We start from the raw sequence: 21,853 nt of genomic DNA on the forward strand, positions 1-21,853 counted from the left end.
GCCTGCATCGTTAAACCCTAAGAAAGCACAATATAGGTGAGCATCCTGCCTTCTGCTCAGAGGTTTACGTCCCACCACCTCAACAACCTTCAGATGCTGTCTGCTTAAGCTACTAAATTTATGCCAGCCCCTCAGGCCTACGGTGCTCAAAAACAAAAGGGCCCAGGTTAAAATGGCGGCATACTTCAGGGCTGCTCGTCTGATAGTGGGGCGAAAGAAGAAGAAGAAGAGAGCAAGGGAGGGAGTGAAGGAAGGAACGGAAGGAGTGAGTGAACGAGGGAGCGGGCAAGGTGAGATTGAGTGGTGAGGCCGCGGTGCCGGGGCGGAAAACAACTCCATTAAGCCGCCAGTGCGTCCCCTCTTCCCCATTCTTCTATGAGCTCATCTGGCCTTGCCACAGCCCCATCTCCAGCTCACAATGGGAAAGTGATTTATTCCCACGAGCGGGCCTGTCGCCACGCCACCCTCTATGCCTCTCCTCGGATTCAGGCAAGCAAGCAAGCAGGCGGGGAAGGAGGGAGGCGAGCGGAACGACGGCGGGCAGGTGGACGTCCACTGCACAAGAGCAGAGCCTCTCTCATGCGCCAATACCAGAGACTATCATGCTCCACACCAGTACTGGTTAGCATTAAGGCTAATTCACATGTCAAATTGGGGAATTGTGACATAAAATTCAGTTTTATAGTCAAATTTTGCAACATTTAAATTCGATTTATTTTAATAGTAGAAACAATGGTGTTGGGAGTCGGTTAGTGAAAAGCAAACTTCAATGTTCTTTTGGGGTATCCATCAAAGCAAACCAACAAAATTATTAAAAAATAAAAAACAGACCTCCACAGCAAATAGGCTTTGTCTCAATAAACTACCCGGTGGGAACAAACGCAGCGGATGGTTCTATATATCTGTCCACACAATGCTGAAGATGTTTCTAAAAAGTGTAAATAACCACCCACCGCCATCTTTTAATACCATTTGTCGTATCCGGTATTGATTTTTCCACATCATGTTTGCTAAAGACAAACATTACCTGCCATAAAGCGGTGGTGCCACACAGACATGCTTGGCGATAAATAATAGATTGGGGCCGGCAGGACTTTGATGACCGAGCAAAGCCCGAAATGCTTTCAGCAGGAATTGTATGAAATCATAAATCACTCTTCATTTCAGGGAGCATTCCAAAATGGATTCTATCTCTCCACCTTGAAAGTCATTTTGCGCGTTATTTATAGTCAGGGGCTGAGAACGCCAGCAGAGAGAGGGAGAGAGGGAGAGAGAGAGAGAGAATACTCTCTATAGGGAACAGCATGGGAGGGCACTTCACTCATCCTCCTCCCTTTTCTGTCACTCCCTTTCTCCACCCCCCACCCCCACAGCCTTTTCCTTTATCTAAGCCTCTGGGTCAGCTTCAGAGTTCAATTGCTTTTGAATATAAAACAGACACATTTGGGCAAGCTCCATTAAAAACTTTTACATCATACTGTATTAGCCTACATCAGGCTAATAATTAGCCTACTCAAACCACAAACATGTGGCCTACAGGCTTTGGTGTAGCCACCCGAACGGTATGAAACTGCAGTACATTTCACTGACTGCATATAAGTGATAAAGTTCAACTTCGGGCTTTTGAGGGGACACACGATTATGCTGCGGTAAATAATTAAATACCAAAACCCCCAGCAAGGGTAACGCCACCAAGTAGTACTGCCCCACAGCTGTTTGTTCCAGCCCAGTGAAGTGACAGCCTAAAGGAGATCAGTCACACATGGCGGAGTGGTCGGATATCGTGGCAACGCCATCCCATAATCACACTATCGCTAATGGGGACAATTCAATGTAGTGCCGGTGGCACTGAAAGTAACCCCCCTCCCCCCCAAGATGAATAGTTACATTAACCCAACAGCAAGATGCCCAGGCCAAAGCATGATGCCTGGCTGGTTTTCTTTATTGCCTCGCCATTAAAAGCCTGTGCGAGTGCGAGTCCTCCATGAGAAGGACTAATTGCACATCTCAGTCACCTGCTAAATGTAAACTATCACTCAACAAGCAAACAGCCAGCGACTTGGGAGGTGTGGTGACTAACACACTCTTTAAATCCTTCAACAGGCAGGAGCTAAGTTGCTATTACTTCCGAGGTGGCACTGGACATGACCTGAGAGAATTTATGTGCTGATCAACGGTTTCCAAAGCTACTGCACTGTCCCAAAAATGTTATAAACACACTCAACACACTCTTTCAGTGGATTACACATACAGTATATGACAGCAATATAGGATTAAAACAAAACTACAGACAAGTGCATGAGTACACAAACCATGCCGTTTAAGATCAGCTTTATCAATGTAAATTATCTATATAACCATCTATATAACCACAGTTGCCTCATATACTAGCAACATAAACTCTTAGAAAAACAAGGTGTTAAAGAACCAAAAATGGTTCTATTGCACGCTTCATATACGGCATCCCTAAATGGTTCTTTAAACCATTTTCAAGAGTTCATCAAAGGAACTCCCAAGGGTTCTTTAAAGCAGGGGTTCTCAATGTTTTTGGTTCCAAGGACCCCTTTTAGAGGATAACATTTTCCGAGGACCCCCTTGTAACCGTAACAGTTAACCATTCGTATTCTCTGAAGTTGTGGCCGGGTCCACTATCCCAAGTTAATGTGGGTAGGACCAAATAGACACAATTTGCTTGTTTTATGGGTGAAAAGAGCATCATCTTTTTAAAATGTTAACTTTATAATTTCAAGCAAATTATTTTGCGGACCCCTTGGCTATGGGTCACGGACCCCACTTTGAGAACCACTGCTTTAAAGGCTGCATGGTTCTATATGGCACCCCAAGAACCCTTTTTTTTAAGAGTGCGGCCCCTCTACCTCCATAACATAATATCAGCAAACTTCCACCCCAGAGGAGGCCTAGAGCACCACTATGTCTGCAGTTCCCACAGTCACTCATCCCCAAGCGTAGCACTAGCACCCCTCAGTCACCAGCTCTGCATGGCCACAGGGTGACCCTTACTCAACTCCATCTCCCTTCCGATGCAGAGCGAGGGCCACTCTGCATATGACCTGCCTGATTTGCGCGTCCCGCGTCACTCAATCACAGCCCTCGCACCCGTTTGTCCCTGACAGCAGAGCTCAGAGGCAGACCCAGGGGGAGGATCCATCTCCATTGATCGTCATGGAAACCTTGACTCCCGAGCGCACCACTCTGACTAAGGCTTGAGGCGCGGCTAACCGCTAAGAGCCACCTTCAGTCAGAAGTGAACTTTAAGACGTGTAAACAGAGATACAAAGACCGGGTGATCACAACAGGGACAACAGGGGCAAAAAAATGCAGATGCAAAGCATACGGAGAAATTGAACATGAGAGGGAGTGTGTGTGACTATGCTATGCTGGTTCTTCCTCGACTCGTCTTCTGGCAGGGATCGTCAACAAACAGTTCCCACCCAGGTGTCCATAAGCGTGTAATCAGAGCAGACCCCTGGTCACTCTGTCACCGGGCCTCCGTGGGCCTTAACCTTAACCCCCCCGGCAAGTGTCAGCTAAGTCTGCAGACTGACGGAGTGCAACCAACGGTAACACGCCCGTTCCGACTCGCACTGCGCTCCGGCAGATGGAAAAACGGTGTCATTACATGGCCACCATATTCATACACAACTGTTCCCTGTCCCCAGTCCTTGTTTGCACCCGTGCACATTCCCCAAACACACACACAGGAAGCTGGGTGGGGTGGGGGTTGGTGTGGCAGGAGTGGAGGTGGCGTGGGGACCTGGAAACAAACACGCTTGTCTGAGCAACCTTGACACGGAACACCGTCTGAGCAGAAATAGACCGGGTTACCGGGCTGCGTGTGTCACCGGCAGCCTGGGGACCAGCTGGCTCGGGTGGTTTTGCATGAGCGGAACCAGAAGTGGGCCAGAGATATTCATTTGTGTGCCATCAATCACCATGAGAAAATGTCCCTCTTAGCAACAGCAAAGACATTTTTTTCCCATCCCCTTCTCTTCTCATATTGCACTATTGGGCTGGAGAACATGAAGGAGTAGCCTACTACCTGGCTTCTTTAAGGTCTGGGAACATGTAACTATTTCAATGCTTGTGCTGGGAACTAGCCAATGAAACATGAATGAGGAATCGCTACAGACTACAGACTACAAACTACAGACGCCATCACCAAATTAGGTACCGTATATTTGTCCACAGGTACAGGTGTCACTGTTTATTAGACCATCAGAGAGGACAACTTGAGGCCTGTCACTCATTAAATGTGAGCAACCGTGAGAGTTCATATTAAGAACCATCACTTTCTTGTTAAAGTTAACAACTCCTTATTTATTTATTTTATTTCTCTTTGTTCATTTGGCTGACGCTTTTAATCAAAGCGCCTTGCAGACTTCAATCACTAGAGGGGCCGTCTCCTCGGAACAACTTAGTGCCTTGCTTAAGGGTACAATGGAGGCAGCCGGGAATTGAACCCATAACTTTTCTGACTTGATGAGTTGAACAGAGCTGATTAGAGCAAAACTGAAACAAAGGGCGCACAAGGCATCAACTATCAACCTGCACAAACAATTTAAGAGGGGTTTACAGTTCATACCCCAAAAAATTATTACCAGAGTAATCAAACAATAATTATAGGCTAAATAGGCTAAATAAATAAATGATAAAACCATGAAGAAGTCAATGCAGCTCTAGCCTATTAATCGTGTCACACTTCTGCCCAAAAAACTTTTTGTTAACCACTGTAGTAACATACAGTATAGTCAGATAACCCAGAATTCATACTGAGGCTTCTGCTTCGGTCATCTACAGATAATTAGCCTAGCCTATGTATTTGACCAATCTGGACAGTAGCCTTGCTTTTGAATGTTTTGCTGTTACTGCAACCTACCCTCCTTGATTGTAACATACATACCATGACATTGTAACAACTACAGTGGTAAGTTGTTCTCTATCCTATGACTAAAAAGCAAGTATCTATTCATCTTAACAAACTACAAATGTCATAGGCTACTGTAAAATGCATGTCTTTGTACGCTGACTGTGTTTCACTAAAGGTGTCATAGGCCTATAAAGCACTGTGATGCTGCCTAAAACTCTCATCAGCTGACACATATTCTATGAATAACCTGCCCAGACACTTTGGAAAGACATGATGCCCGCCGCAGTATTTCAACAAAAGCAAACTTGTATTCAGAACTATTGGTGTAAACATTTCCTTTCACAGACGAATATCATTTCACATTACCTGTTCCAATTATGATAATCATCAAATATGGATGAGATGCTGGACGCCATCTTCATTTTAGAACCCTGTCATGTGATCAGTTATTGCCACTGACCCAGAGCACTGACCAGTAGCCTATCAATTATTCAAATGACACAGATCTGAAATGGTCAGATAGGCAGATCTTCATTAGAGTTTAGTTTACAAGCCTTCACAGGCTACCTATAACTAAGCCTATATCTGTGTTCAGTTACTGATCTTGGAGAATGAGCCTAAATAAATGTGTTAGCCTACTGAGGAAAATAAGCCCAACGTCTAAATTTACCTTACATTAGCCCATGATGATATATTCTTTGCCTACAGGCGGCAACATACTATAGGCTAACCTATCAAATTGATCATAAGATGACGAGCTTCAGATAGACTACTCTTTCCACAGGCCTATATGATGTTTGCATAGCAATTAGGCAGGACAGGATTTCTTCCTTTTCTGTTTCCCGCTCATTCATCAGCGCACTTCTACTGGCAAAATCTGTTCCTTTTTTATATGATAGCTGATGAAACGACCGGTGGGAAATGCGGACAGGTGTTCACTGGTTCAAGAAACCGACTGGTGTCACTGCATCTCCAATCTGCCTTTAACAACCGTCTTGTTTACGCTAAAACCACTCTGGCCAAGGCAGATGGCAAACAAGAGTTCTTTTTCTTCCTCCTCCTCTCTTCTTTCCCTCAAATATATCTACAACACAACAGAAATGCTTTAAACAAGAGTTTGTCGCGGGTTTTGTGTGAAGGGGTGTCTTGGTGTCAGGCGCGCGCTCTCAAGAGGATGCAGCTCCCTTTTTTTAATCGGAGCAAAATGAAAAGCAAAACCTGTGTGGATCGAAAAATCAGTGGTACGTTTCATCGTGTGCCACCGACGGATACGTTCAGAGGCGTTTTTTTCTGGCTGCGCCATAAAGGCGAATCAATGCTGCGAGCACAGCGTTGCTCTGTACAAAATCAAGCACTCTTTATCTTCGAAGTGCCCACACCTTTCGCTGCGCACTTCTGTGTGTAGCGCTTTGTTTGATCTGGGCTTCTGAGGATTGTTGGAGATGGAGACCTCAACTCGTGGCTTCTACTTTTTTTAATGCCCAACCCACAGCGTTTTGCCGGGGGCTGCTATACAGCTATGGCGACGTCCCCGTAGACCACTGCCTATCATTCCATCAAGTAAGCGCCACTGCTGCCATTGTGAGTAGCTGCATCCCGGGCCTTGCGCCTCAGTTTAAAGGGTATTGAATCAGAAATGGTGGGCCTTTGAGTGCCGGAGAGACAAGTGCTACTCAAGGCTAAGATTAAACAGAAATAATTGCAGCCAATGTTTTGCGTCCCGCTCAAAGCACTGGCCCGAATTCAATCATCTGTTGTGAAAATGTCTTGGTTGAAATTTCTGCTTCTGCTACTTTGAAATATAATTCAAAGAGAATGCATTGCGAGACTTGAAGTGTTTTGTGTGTACGTGCGTGTACAGTATGTGTGTGTGTGTGTGTGTGTGTGTGTGTGTGTGTGTGTGTGTGTGTGTGTGTGTGTGTTCATTATTTGTTTATTGATGCCAAGTTGGGATAGAAAAGGTCAAGGCAAATAGAACTGAGATTATGCACATTGGAGAGTAAACCATACTAACAAGGTCATTCTGATTCTGACAAAGCATTAATGCAGTTATCACACAAACCTCTATTTTTACAACCAAATATCCAAACTTCTTGACTCTTAAATCCAACCACTTTGAAATGTAGTTCCGTAAAAGTAAAGTGACTATGTGTTTTTGTTTACTAATTTTAATGTGAAAAAGAATGTGAGTTGGCTAGTCTAACAGTAGCCTGCACATAGCTTGCATGAATTATGTTGATATTGATTTCATTCGAATTTAAGAAAGGCAGATTCCCTATGTCAGTGGTAATTGCCCTGTCCAAATCCAGACTCCATGGGTAAAACACAGTGCTCTGGGAATCCCCCCCCCCCCCCCCCCCCCCCCCAAAAAAACAAACGTGAACTCCCTGTTGGAAATATGACATCACACAACCTGTTAGTTTGGAGGTGACTGAAAGTAACTTGTCCTCCAGTGCCAGGGAAGAAAGCATGAAGTTCAACAGCACCAGGCATCCAGCCGCCAAGGAGACAGGGACACAGCCAAAACTGGCAGAGTCCCCTCTGCCCAGATCTCCATTCACTCAGTTCCAGTGCCTGCCCTGCCTTAGTAACATCTGCTCGAGAATCGGCTCATGAAGCCACCAACACACGATGTACAGTACACAAGAGGCATGTCATCATACATGGGATACGGCCGATTAGTGTATGGACCATTGCATACATTATCTGTATGCTATTTTCTCTCTGTGCTGACTATGCCCTTATTCTCCCTAGCACAGTTGTCTTCATTTAAACAATATTTTACTCACACTATTTACATTTTATTTTTTGTTGTTGTTGTGTCTTTCATCCTATAGCTGGTGCCTTTTTTGTTGCCAGGTCACATCAGATGTTGTAGAGACCAAAAGAGCCAGCCTCCATGAATAATTTTCTCGCTTTTTGAACATAAGAAGGACTGGGCTCGGGTGATCATGTCATATAGGGGCCTTTTCATCATAACAAGCCCAGCAGAGACTCTCTTGGCTCCAGACGGCGGCTTCCCTCGCCTGCCGTGCAGCCCCAGAAAGTGAGAGGAGAGCGGGCCGCCCTCACTGGCTGGACCTGTCACCCTTTTACTTGGCAGCTGCTGTGGAGAAAGTGTCATTAAATCACCAGCATGCGCTTTCTCCAAAGAATTAAGTACGGTGAGCATACTCAACTAACAAGCTTGTCCACTCTTAAGCAGTATTAAAGGGTGATATTTTACCTAAATTGAGTGTCCACCAGCTTTTTGGCGCACGTCACGGCCGAAATGGATTGCTCGACTGCTGATGTATATGTAACATTTCATCAGGCAAAAGACGTGAAAGTGTAATGAATTTAAAACGCTGTAATGGGCATGCATATTTATCGCAAGTGACAGTAAAATTAGGAAAACATTCAATTACAATCACCAGTAATTTATTGTTGCTATTGATTTGTGTTATGCTCGCATTAATAAAAAATGTTTCATTACATCAAGCGAGGACCGTGTTCCACATCTACCTCCCCCACTGCAATATTTTACATCATAATAACAGGGAAAAGGCCCGGACCAATAACACTAAATTACAATGTTCCCTGCATTCCTCAGTCCACTTCCAGTCGCCCACTTCTCTCCCTCTTATTATTATTATCCCTCAGGTCCGGTCACTTGATAAGTCCAGTTTGTTTTCATGTTTACCACGTGAATAATCACTACGGTACACTGTATGTTCTCTGTGTTTCAGCACAGGCCTGTAATCTGAGATGAGCACTGCACAGCAGCTAGATCAATAGATTAGGGTAATTGTAATTTACCCATATTATTTCAGTAATCTTACTATTTTATTGTCTTGAAAAATCCATATGTCTGTTTTCGTCCTCTGTATGTACACATCTCATGATAAGGCCAGACAGTGAAATGACACTGGTCTGGTGGTCTGAGTCATCTCTTACCCCTGTGCCACTAGATGGAGTTCATTAGCTGGCCATATCATCTGGAGCAGCACATGTGTGCCTCTGGCAACTCAGACATATAGGGCCCTAGGTGACCAATGCTGCTGTCTGTGGAAGGGATAGGGGTTTTGGGTTAGGGCTAGGGTTAGCCACACACACACACACACACACACACACACACACACACACACACACACACACACACACACAAACACGCATGCACACGCACACGCACGCACACCTCTTCCCCTGTGAGGGATAATGATTCAGCAGAGCAATTTGAAAGGCTTGAAAGTGGGGTTAGTGCATGGATAACAAATTGCATTGCTGAAACTGACTAAACCACAATGCTTTCCTATTTCACAAGTTCCGAAATTCACGTTAAATCTGAATGTTGTTCCTATGAAGTAGATTCTGTTTATCACCATTTCCCAAGTTCCGAAATTCACATGAAATTTGAATATTGTTCTAACAAAGTAGGTTCTACGTATCACCATGATATCAGTAATGGCCATTGTGAAATAAGGAAGACTTTATGCCAGTAAAACACTGTTGTTGAATACACCAGAGGATGGTGTATAATTTAGGCGTTTTGCAAAGTTAAGACCTTATACCCTTGGTGAGCCAGTCAACAACAAATAATTTGTAAAGTTAACTTCTTATCACACTATGGAACTCTTTTAAATAGACATTTGTGCAGATAAACAAATGTACCTTGCTAAAATGTATAAGTGATGGCCCCGTATACCATTTAAACATAGAAAATAAAAAAAAAAATAAAAAAAATCACTGCACATTAGATAAAGACCAAAGACCGTCTCTGTACTTTTTTCAAAAGCTGATTCTGCCCTATATGCCACCACAGCATTGCTGGAGCTATCTGCTGGAGTCTTCTTCCTTCACCTTATATTAGAACAGGTGCCACAGCCCATGAGGCCCTAGACTGCCCTATAGCCTCTGATGCCGACAGCTGAGACGATACTCGACCTTTAACAGCTACAGCAGTGTCTCACTGGAGTTTTCTAGAAGACATGGCACTTTTTGCATCATCGTGCTCATCTTGTCTTTTAAAAAAATCTGCAATCTTTGATCATGATTATGATCATGCCTTTGGTTTGGCCCATGTGCTGATCAATCAAAAGGATTCATAAAGATGCATGATAGCTATTCTAATTATTGTATATAATTATTAAGGTTATTATAGTTATTATAATGTTATTCAGGTGTAATGTACACGTTCCTGGCAGTTGATCCACAACCTCAGGAGAGTATGTGGCAGAATCCCACCAAGTAAAAATCATCAATCCTCCTTTCCATAACCAAGATCAACTCTTAAAACAACCTGAGCTAGATTTGGAATGACCAGCCATGCATAATTGTCCACTTGGGACATCTCTGCATGTTCCTGGTCATGACACATCTGTGGCTGTCACCTTTGACCCTACAACTTGTGCAGGGGTTAGATCCAGGTCACCACTTCTCAAATTACCTGATCCGGCTTTGTAGGTCACGTTCACATTGGGCGCTCGAAATGTTTTCAAAATCTTTCCGGGCCAGTTTCTCATCCCCCTGTCAACATTGCATTGCCCCACAGTAATTGAATTCATTCTCTCAAAACAGCCCCAAATCTTTTCTGCTTTAGTCAGAACTCACGCGAGTTCAATGTATGTATTTCTAAAGTTCGTATATTTCTGGTGTGTATTTCTCATTTGGATAATAGAAGTCTTGACAATACCTCTATAATTTTCTGTGGGATGGCTATTCCCTTTTTCACTTTTTCCTGTCTGCAAATGGATTTCAACTGAGAAGAGTATTCCTCCATGGTCCTTTCTGCGAAGCTTCTAACTTATCACTGTTAAACATTTCCCCTCCATTCTTTATTTGTCATTAATTTTCTATAATCTCATTACAGATTTGATAATAGCTACAAAGCCCAGATTTGAGGTCATGTTGTCATATTATGTTACAATAATAAATCCTCTCTTTGTAATCCTCAAATATACAGACACGTATACAAACACAGAACACACACATGGACGCAGACAGACAATTTTGGGAACCAAACAAACACAAACTCCGTTGCCCTTACTGTACCCTGTTAACTCTGTATGCACTTGGCTTCATTCCACAACAGAAATGAGTCATTGAACTATTCACATCGAGAAATGCACAATCATAATGCAATTTTATCCGTTCCAGATATTCTTTGGAGAATGTTCAGAGGCTTTCAAAAATATGTTTTTTTTTCTCCCCCTTTCACAGAAAGTGTGCAGTGTAGTACTTGCTGTTACGTTTTATTCAGTATTTGCACTCAGACACTTATGTGATCTCTTCTTTAATACAAACCTCAATTCTTTGAGAGATGACGTCCTCTGGGATAAATCAACATAATTAAGCAAAGAAAACCAACCATATCATAAAACAATTGTGTTGACTTTCAGTTTCACAGTTAAGCGCCTTAACCCTTCAAGTGCCATCCTTCAGTGCTAATGATATTACTGTTTGTAATATCCCAGTTGCTACACACTCCATGAAACAAGGTTTAAACATGTTCTACACTTCACCAGCGACACCAAGACATTTCTATTCATGTGATGCTATTCTCACCCCTCACACGCCTCTAACAATTCAAGTGATTTCACAGACCATTGGGCCCTGGTTAACAAGATATGCTTTTATCAAGCTCAGATGGTTAAGTGCAGCACCAGGCACTTTCTCATTGACCTATACTGCGTGATTGGTCCCCCATTTGAGTAAAGCGAGAATAGGTGGGCACCATTACATGTGCTTAAGGGGTGAAGAATGAGTTGTCGAGTTGGATATGGAGAGGGCAGAAAGTGGGCGGTCCTGAGTAGGGGGGTGTCGGGTGCGTTGGGTGCGCCTACATTTGCTGATCAGCCTGGTATGATAATCAGCCCTTCATTAAGATTAAATGTAAGACTAAGGGGCAAGGTGCAATTGAAACCCAGGTAAAATATGTATCTAATTTCTCGATTGCCATCCAGCTTTTTAATTTAACCAGGTACTTACAGAAATTTGCATGGCATTTAAATCCCCATTACAGTATTAATCTTCCCAGGGAACCTACGCAAGACCAAAGGTTAAACATTATTCCTGTATTAATTTTTTTCAAACTTTTTGGACTTAAGAAAGATTTGCTGCCCACAGTTACTGCCCCCCCCCCCCCCCCCCCCCCCCAAGAAGCATATAGGTTTCACCTACTGTAGGTCTACATGATGTATGATACATAAAACATGCTTACATTATAGCGTTATGTGGGGTTAGGCTTTTTGATTCATGAGCCTCTCATGAGCATTCTGAGAAATATTTACCAAAACAGTCTGAGAGAGCCTTACAAACCCTACCCAATTGAACATTTATGTGTCACCCATTGTCTGTAAGAGACAACCATTATGCACCACACAGCAAAGACAAAAAGATCTGTGAGATTTCAGCAGACAGTTGAATAACAGTCTACATTCTTTTAAGTCAAAAGGCATGATTCATGGGCTTAAACAACTACTTCAGTTTACAATGGCTAACTAACAGCATTCATGTTGGGCTGAATGAAATAGACAATAACAGAGCATGATTCACTGGTCATCTGATCCTACATAAGAGTCATTGGTGGTCCTACGTGCCCTACATTGTATGTCGTGCTCATTTCTGAAACATGCAACATGTGAACACATTTACAGGCAAGGCACTCCACTAGTTGAGTCGACTTGACACGGAGTTGCCTTCGGTTAGTTGCCCAGGAGCGTTGTCTTTATAAAGCAGACCTCAGATCAAATGTAGAGGATCGTAGTTACAGACAGAATGAAAGTGGTGGTACGTTTGAAATCAGCATGCCTTAAATGTTTGCTGAAAGAGGATGAGGATGAGGTGCAGCTTTAGTTTGCGACTTATTTTTTTTTATAACAAACATTTAACATGTACTGTTTAGAGACGCCAGATCTTAAAAGCAAAGCATGCAGTTAATCTGCGAAAATCATAGTTTACATTCATAATGATACAAATCGTAGACAATATGCATAATTCGAAATCATGATGCTGACACCTAATCAGCAATGAAGTGTACCTTAAGAAAAAGGCAGATCATTTAAAACTCAGAATCTCTCTACTGTTAACTTGAATTACTGTATTCTATAGCCTTTGACCGGATGAGACACATAGTATTCTGTCAGGCTTTTATACGGCATAATCGCGACTCAAGTGATACTGTAACTGTATGTTTTGATGGAAGGCACTGACAATTTATATCCATGATTACTGATTTAATAGTTCGCGATAAGTTCAGGTCGATGCGCCGATACTGTTGCAGCAACTAATGACTCTCTGTGACCCGCCCTTTAAAGACTGAACACCAATGGAATTCTCGGGCGTATGTTATTGCCTTCCTTGTTGGGAGACAGCGATGTCACTCCGCCTTGCAGTGGGCTGGCTAATTGAAGCCCTGAACGCAGGAGTGCTCATTGTACACCGACTTCCCACTTGCGAGGTAGGTAGCCCATTTGCTACTGCCGACAACTAGACCCGAGCACGGTTGCATGTGAACCATCAAGAACGAAGAGAACCAGCGCGAGGAGAGAGAAAAGCGCAAGAGGGTGTCCGTACGAGCGCGAGAGAGCGAGAGAGAGAGAGCGTACAGAAAGGAAAAAAACTTTAGTAACTATGGCCCTGTCAGCAACTCCCCCGGTGCTTTCGCCGACCTCCACTCCGGGGTCCGGCGGCTTATTCCGCCCAGATCCCCTGTACTCTAGTCCCGACGAGTCTCCCAGACTGACAAGCAGCATGATCAACTCTTTCATCAACAGCGGTGGCGGCGGTGGTGGAAACGGGAACAGCTCCAGCGGCAATAACGAGTGCAAAATGGTGGAGGTCCATGGGGTCAAAGTAGCCTCTTTCACCGTGGACGGTCAGGAGCTAATATGCCTGCCGCAGGTTTTCGACCTCTTCTTGAAACATCTGGTCGGAGGGTTGCACACCGTGTACACCAAGCTGAAGCGCCTGGATATATGTCCCGTCGTTTGCACCGTGGAACAGGTCCGTATCCTTCGCGGTCTCGGGGCTATTCAGCCCGGCGTGAATCGTTGCAAACTCATCTCCCGCAAAGACTTCGAGGCTTTGTACAACGACTGCACAAATGCCAGGTAAGTGAATACAATTTACTGTAAACCAGCTATTTTTCCCCTGTTCACTAACTGCATAAACTTAATCCGTCAAGTAGGCTACACACTTGCTATTGCGCGTAACGGAAAAGTTTCCAAAGTTACTTTTCAACCCTTCCCTCTGGCTCCGTAATCATCATGCAATGCAGTCTACATACCCGCAATCGTATATATCGGTTGATTAATTCGTGTGCTGTTTTATGTTTGAAAGATCAATTCAATCACGACTTTTGTCTGTAACTTCCCAACTTTAAATCCAACACCTGCAAGTCACCTTGCAAAGTAGGCTAACAGCACCTGCACCCCTGGCCCCTCCCCCTGTCCTATAATGTTATTTATATTATATAGTTCTATAGGCGTAATGTGCATCTTTGTGCTCTCCTTTAAATGAGCTGGTAAATACCACAATAGGTAGTGTAACTGATGAACACTGGCCATATTTAGGGGCTGGATCAGGAGAGTCTTTGGTTTCTCCCTCTGGCTCTCCTGTGAAAATATCCCATTTCAGGGTAGAAAGGGTAACTGACAGCTTGAGATGAATTCATGAGGGTTTTATTTTCATATTCTTTGTTCCTCCGAATACAGACCAAGTATATGTTGTGGATGAACCAGAACTGTGATTGCTAAGCCGAAAATAGTGGGTCGTACTAAATTGATCAGTTGTTGCGCCTGCACTGTTCGCGCTTTTGCCCCTTCAAATGTGGTGTTGACCCAGCATTAACCTTCATTGTAGCACGGCGCATCGCCCTAATGACAACATATAGCATCACTCTGTAGGATAATTAAATGTTGGTGAAGACGGGTAAATCAAATTCGAACTGCACGGAAGACGAATGCATGAAAACAAATATGCGTGTATTACCACCGAATTTAAATCATAGTTATATGTAGTTTTTTTTTTTATTTAACTTTATTGAGGAATTTATGGGGGCTGTTAACTGTAGAAAGTCGTCAACTTTTCCCCGTCGAAATGGTTTTAAAGCCTTCACATATTCACTGAAGTGTACGCGACAAATGAATGGACCTCATTAAATAGCATGTCTAAGTGTTATTAAAGTGCTTTTGCTGTTAATTTTCTACAGTATTCTGCAGTACAGTGATTCTACAGTAAATATTCAAGTTTCATTTAATCAGTGCAACTTTGAGTAGATAAACTTCTCTTCAGTTTCCTAGTATGTTTATTCATATTAAGTATGCTTAAATGATAATTGCAATGTGTAATAATTGTTTTATTTATTCCCCTTTTCCCACCCATATGAAATCAATAATCCACAGTAATGAAGAATAGCGTTAGCGCTTTATCCAAAGTCTCATTTAAACTCGTTGGGAAAGGGGAGCCGTTTGCGTTGACTTACTATCACACTTTGCAAAGATGTTACTTATGGGAAGAACCCCAAATGAAGCCCCTGGCTTGGCTACACCCCTTGACCGTGATAAATAAATCAATGGGGCAGGTCTGAATGAATCGCCGCCAATGGCTTCTAGGCTCAGTTTGGTGTCTTGGTGTTATTCTTAGCTTGTTATCATGACAGATGCATTAGTGTTCCCATGCTCTCCCAGCAATGTCAGCGAGTGAGAGGGTGTAGGATATGTGTGTGTGTGTGTGTGTGTGTGCGTGTGTGGCGCGCACGGTGTGTGTGTGTGTGTGTGTGTGTGTGTGTGTGTGTTGTGCTTGTGCGAGAGGGTGTGTGTTATGGGGGTAGCAACTCTAAAGGGACCAATGACCCCTTTCCTCGAGACCTTTATCATCCCTGGACCTCGGGGCTTTGCTTTTATTGTCTGTTCGTACATAATTGCAACTTTTTTCAGCACATCACCTCAGGCCACTTTTGACAATAAGCCACGCTGATAATGTGCCACAAAAGACCAGGATGTCAATACACAAAAACATAAATGGCTTACATGGAGGGAGAGAGAGTGAGAGAGAAATAGAGAGCAGGAGCTACAGCCAGTATTACATTTTAAAATAGGCTACACCTATTTTGTATTGCCAAATTTGTATCAAATCAAACAGTGACTAAAACATTCTGTGAAATTTGACCAACATTCATATCAAATGAAATGTGGTCTAAAATTAAAATGTGCAGTTGCAGGAATGTGTGGCCATATGCTGGATTGTGTTACTAATACTTAACTACATGAAATTACGTGTCAAAAGGATAATAACTAACGCAGTGTAAATGCATTCATGAGAAGAAAATACAATACGTCTATTTTACTCGTATTTTAATGTGTAAATTGAGTTAAACGCTTAACACGTATGTATAATTTTAAAGTTTTATTTGGAGCAATGCAGCGAGGCCAACGTCAATGAATTAATTTGATATGTCCGAATTTGATCAGTGTGCGCAGGCCATGTGGTGTGTGTGTGTGTGTGTGTGTGTATGTGTGTGTGTGTGTGTGTGTGTGTGTGTGTGTGTGTGTGTGTGCGCGCGCGCGCGCGTGTGTGTGTATGTGTGTGTGTGTGTGTGTGTGTGTGTGTGTGTGTGTGTGTGTGTGTGTGTGTGTGTGTGTGTGTGTTTGCAGAAAATGCAAGGGTCCTGTCTTTCGTCTTAACATGCGCTTTTGTATATCGACAGAATAGAGGGTGAGACGTGTCACTCTCTACCGATTTTTCACTCTTTTGCGCTTTGAGATGGAGGGCGTAGAGCGCACTCGTGTACATGTCCAGATGGCCAGTTTGGGCAGGGTTCGGTAATTAACCTTTTAGCAACGCCCCCATAACCTTCAGAATCCCCTAGTTGCGTTATTGGGGTTTGTATTGTGCTGAATCAATCTGTCGTGCACATCCAATCTGCAAATATGCGTGCGGGTGTGCACAGAGGGACAGTGAGACAGAGTGACAAATTTCAAATTATTGTTTACATATTTCTAAAATATGCATAAAACTGGTGTCGGCTGTTGTTGATAATAGACTTCGAGGGCGTGTGCGTGTATGTGTAAACGGTAACACTATAGTGAACAGTTCACCTCAGACAGATTGGAGCTACTGGCACCTAATGAAATTGCCGTAGCTGTGGGCCGCTCCCGAATTGAATTTGCTCATCGCCATCGTTCTTTTTTTTTTTTTTTTTTTTACCTAGCTGCACATCACCACCACCACGCTGGTTTTATAGTCAGATTTAAACATCATCCACTGTCCCACCACCAGATGGTTGTAACTAATGTGTTTGCGAACATCAGCCGTCCCCCTCCCCACCCCCTCTCTCGGCTCCACTCCCCTCCACTGGCAAAGAGATGGAGAGATAGGCGGCAGAGACGTGGTGAGAGCGTGCACTCATTACCGAGACCTCTGAGCGGAGGGTCGGCGTGAGCTGGATACGGCGTCACCGGGAGACACTTGAAAAGTAATCAAAACATTTCGACGGGATCTTTAAACTGACACGACCAATTTGAATACCGGGGGAAAATGTCCAAATCAGCAAACATTGGCGGCACTTAGGGGCGCTTTTATGATTTCTCAGCGCGCAATTGATCTCCGGCGTTTTATTGCATTCATTATTTATTAAAAAGAATTTGCAAGCTAAACATAACGCTAAACTAGTTTGCACTTGGGGACTGCACTTAGGAAATTGAATGGGAATTGCATTAGAGACGAACATCTGTGCTGTTTTTCCAATCTTGTGTTTATGGGGAAGTGTTTCTTCTCTCAAAGGTGTATTGGATTAGTCATTTAACTATTTTCCCACCAAGATGGAGAGAGACCTGTTTTGAGGCTAAAAAGACAGCAGGTGTCAGATCGAGAATAACTGCTGTTCCGTCGTTCAGGGCCCGCTGCTTCAGTTCATGCGGTCACATCCAAATCTACACAGGACCCAGAACAGGCAATGATCAATTTCATGTAAATATTTGATTCTTCTGGAAGATTAACACAAGCAATTTAGCCAATCTGTATTTCTTTAGTGGACGTTTTCGAATGTGTGCTTTAGTTTCTGTTTGCCCACAAGGCAGAATAGCACCCCATATCTTGATGTACTGCTCAATTAAAAAGATGGAGATCTATCAGTGGCAGATTCGGACCTCCCTTTACATTCAACTGCACCAGGGATTTCTATTGTCTTCATTATAAATGTAGTCTTTACTGCACCATATGTGGAATTCAAGCCTGCAGGACAACAAAAAGGGTCACCTCTCTTGCCACTTTTATCATGTGAAGGCTGTAAGCAAAGCCAGTGAGTTAAGCTAGTGTGTTGCGCTGCTTGGCACAATATTTGAGCATCCATCCAATCAGTCATTTTAGAAATCCTTTTGTGATAACTCAGATGTTTGGTAGTTTGTTGCGTTGTTTTTTTTTTTGTTTCCTTTTTCTCAGTGTTTTTTTTTTTTAGCTGCAGTTCTCACTCCGTGAGATTGTGCAGCACTAACTGTGTGTCAGTTCAGGGCAGAGACACCGAATGATTTTGATCCAAAACGGAAAGGTGTGTGTGATTAGACACATAACAGACAAGGCAGGAAAACTCACCAGATGAGTTTCAGGGAAAAAAAAAAAACAGTTAATATTTTATTGTGTTACTGTTTGTTGAATGATCATGATAATGAATTCATCGATTTTGAGTACAGTATCATCGAAGTTGATACAAACACTGCGGTTGTGTGCAAAGGCTAGTGGATGACGGTTAGTCTGGATTCAGTCTGAGTCTAATAGAATTTGGTGGGACAGATCAGGTATAATATTTCATTGTCATCTTTTTGTACTATTTTTTTGTGGGTCTTTGGGTGTGTGTTTCCATAGAGATTTGACTACACTGTGTGCTGCAGGACATTTCTCCCTCAGCCAGTCTGTGAGCATATGATGGGAAGACCAAATATATCCAAATATGTAACGGCCTCTTGTGTTTGTGTGTGTGTGTTTATATGTGTGTGTGTGTGTGTGTGTGTGTGTGTGTCTGTTGGCCAGGGCAGCGTGTCCATATGGACAGCTTCTTGCCCATGGCTTTGCCCGAGGCGTAGATGCCCACTCGTTGGAGGCTGGCACCCGGTTTGCCCCCCTTCCCCCATTACCACCCCCCCCCCCCCCACCCCAAACGCCCCCCACTCGGCCCATCCCTCCGATGTACCTTCCTATATCCTCAGCAGCATTAGAGATTGTCACCCCAGCCACGCCACCACACCTTAATGTCAACCATCAATTATACATCCCCTTTTTCTTTTATTGCGTATAGGCTCTCTCTGCCCTTTTTCTACTTTAAATAATAAATTAACCCTGTGCTCTCGCTGCGAAGGGGAGCACAAATGCCCACATCTCTCGCTCTCTTTTCCCTCCCTCTATCACACGTTCATACTCACACACTGCCCACCTACACACACACACACACTCTCTCTCTCGCTCTCTCTCTCTCACACACACACACACACACACAGGCACAGGCACAAGCACACATCGTCTCTCTGTCTGCTGGTCTTTCTCTTTTTGTGACTAGCCTCATGAAAAAGTTAAAGAGAGGTTTTGTTTTTCTGTTTAGATGGCATTTAAAGCAAGGCCCCTTGTGTGCCATATGTGTGTGTGTGTGTGTAGGGAGGGCAAAGAGAGAGAGAGGGAGGGAGTGAAGGACGGAAGGAAGGAAGGAAGGAAGGAAGGAAGGGGAGAAATAAAAGAAATATAGACTAATTTTGTGGGTAAATGCGCTGACTTAATGATCATGCTCATATGATGGTTTACTGCGTTTGAGTATGTCCACATGTAAATGAGTGTGCGTTACATGAAGGGTCTGCGCTTGCACTCTCTGTCCTCTAGGCCCACAGCAGGGGCTGTAGGGTGGCACAGGAGTAGGCAGACAAAGTAGATTTTCTAATGTCAATATTTTAAGCGCCGTATTAACTGTTTGCTGTTTTTGGCCTGTTAATTAAGCAGCGTTCCCCTTGAAAAAGGAATTAGCACTTCAGAGTTAGTAAGTGAAATGGCAGTGGTGTCTTCTTAGTATTCTTCCAATGATAATATCAACAATAACATGAATAATTACATTGTTATTATTATATATTTGTATTATCATTATTATTACTATTATTATTATGATGATTATTATTATTATTGTTATTTGTATTGTTATTATTATTATTATTATTATTATTATTATGGTTAATATTATTATTATTATTATTAAACTCCTAATTCCTTCCTATGTCTTTGACTGAACATTCCTACATCCTCGACCTTTTCCCATGTAAGATTTATGGCGCTCCATTGTAAAAGCAAAGGTTGAAATACTTTGATATTTTTATGGCTGGGGCTACCTTGCCGAGAGACACAAGAGAGTGGCAGAGAAAGTGAGAAAGAGAGGGAACAAGAGGGAGTGTGGGAGAGTGAGAACGAGAGGGAGAGGGAGAGAGAAAAAGAGTGGGAGAGGGAGAGGGAGAGAGAAAGAGAGGGAGAGAGAGAGCTTAACTGCGTCCGAGGTCTTATAAAACAACTTGTGGCCATGCAATCTCTCATTAATGTTGGCGAGGGCCTGTTCCAAGCCGCAGCCCTTTAATAACTAGTCCCATGCGTAACCAATGAATTAGAAGCAAAGCAAAGACACATGTGGTCAATTAGGGATGGAAATGTGCTACTTGCATCTCAACACATGGCCCGGACTCGACACATTTATTTGGGATCACGTTCTCGATAGGGCAAACGTAATCAACAGCTGTCAGCGACAGGACTTCCTCTTGAAAAGACCAAGCCTTTGTTGGCAGTGCAGTAGAAACCAGAGGCTGGTGTGTGTGTGCCGTTTTAGTCACATGTGAAACAGTCCAAGTGTGTGTTGCATGATTTGAATGGACATGTATTGGTTAATGCATGAGGGGGATTTTGTGGCTTGTTGTGAAGTAGTGTTGAGGCTGTTGTAGTAGTAGAGATATTCACTGCAGCATGCATATTATGAAAAAAGACACAGTGAGTGTAACAGTGAAGTAACAGTGTGTACTTTTGTACGTGAATAAACAAGAGAGTGTGAGTGTGTCTCTCTCCCTATCTTTCTCTCTCTCTCTCTCTCTCTCTCTGTGTGTGTGTGTGTGTGTGTGTGTGTATGTGTGTGGTCATGCACTCACAAGTGTGTGTACATTATGTGAGTACACATGATGGCTTAGACCTGACAGGTGGAGGAGGCCTGTCAAGCCTTTTGCAGGAGGAAAAATGACAACAGCTACCTTTCTGTTCCAGAAAGAGAGAGAGAGAGAGAGAGAGAAAGAGAGAGAGAAGGAGAGAGAGAGGGGGAGAGAGAGAGAGAAATAGAGCCACTGGTGTCATTTTGACTTTGGGAAAATCTCCTTCCTGAGCTTAATGACACATCTGCAGCCAGGCTATATTTATTACCGTCATGTAGAATAAAATTGATTGTCTCCTAAAATTAATTTTTGGTTTGCCTCTAGCGGTGCTTTAATGGGGGACACTAGGCTCCGTAGCAAGAGTATTGTTTAATCACATTAATATCGTCGCCCCCAGGACAGCCGAAGATAATTGTACAAACGAACATAGAAATATGTATCTCTAACTTTTATGATTGAATTATGCAAATGACTCATCTCCTGCCCTTCCAAACACTAATCATCTAATTAGGAGTGATGTTTTAAATGGTTGTTTTTGGATGGGCGTTCAGGGGGAAAGCAGGCAGCAGAAAATTAAAAGTGACACTAAAATCAGCAAAGTAGTTTTTTGCTCAGGAAGACTGGCGGTGTCTCAACAACCCCCCCTCCATATACCCGCAACTCCACCCCTGTCTCCTACCCCCACGGTACCAGTTCCCCTCCCTCTTTCGCCATGTGTATCTGAGCGGCATCATTAAAGTTGGGCACGCCGCGTTAGGAGCTTGCTACATTAAAACCCCCTTTTTCGCTAAGCTTTTAATTGTTTATTTGAAGATTTTTTCGTCAAGCTCGT

General features: G+C 43.3%; 1 protein-coding gene across 3 annotated transcripts in view; it reads left to right on the forward strand.

Annotated features, from left to right (window-relative positions):
- The first annotated feature begins 13,323 nt into the window (after positions 1 to 13,323).
- Positions 13,324 to 21,853, forward strand: part of dacha (dachshund a) — a 167,288-nt gene continuing 158,758 nt past the window's right edge. For all 3 annotated transcript variants that reach the window (XM_062536955.1, XM_062536956.1, XM_062536957.1), the window contains exon 1: positions 13,324 to 13,977. In XM_062536955.1, coding sequence (XP_062392939.1) covers positions 13,499 to 13,977 — 479 coding nt within the window. In that variant the 5' untranslated portion in view covers positions 13,324 to 13,498. The remainder of the gene's footprint in view (positions 13,978 to 21,853) is intronic.

This window comes from Sardina pilchardus, chromosome 5 (assembly GCF_963854185.1).
Source record: "Sardina pilchardus chromosome 5, fSarPil1.1, whole genome shotgun sequence".
In the NCBI taxonomy this organism is placed as follows: domain Eukaryota; kingdom Metazoa; phylum Chordata; class Actinopteri; order Clupeiformes; family Clupeidae; genus Sardina; species Sardina pilchardus.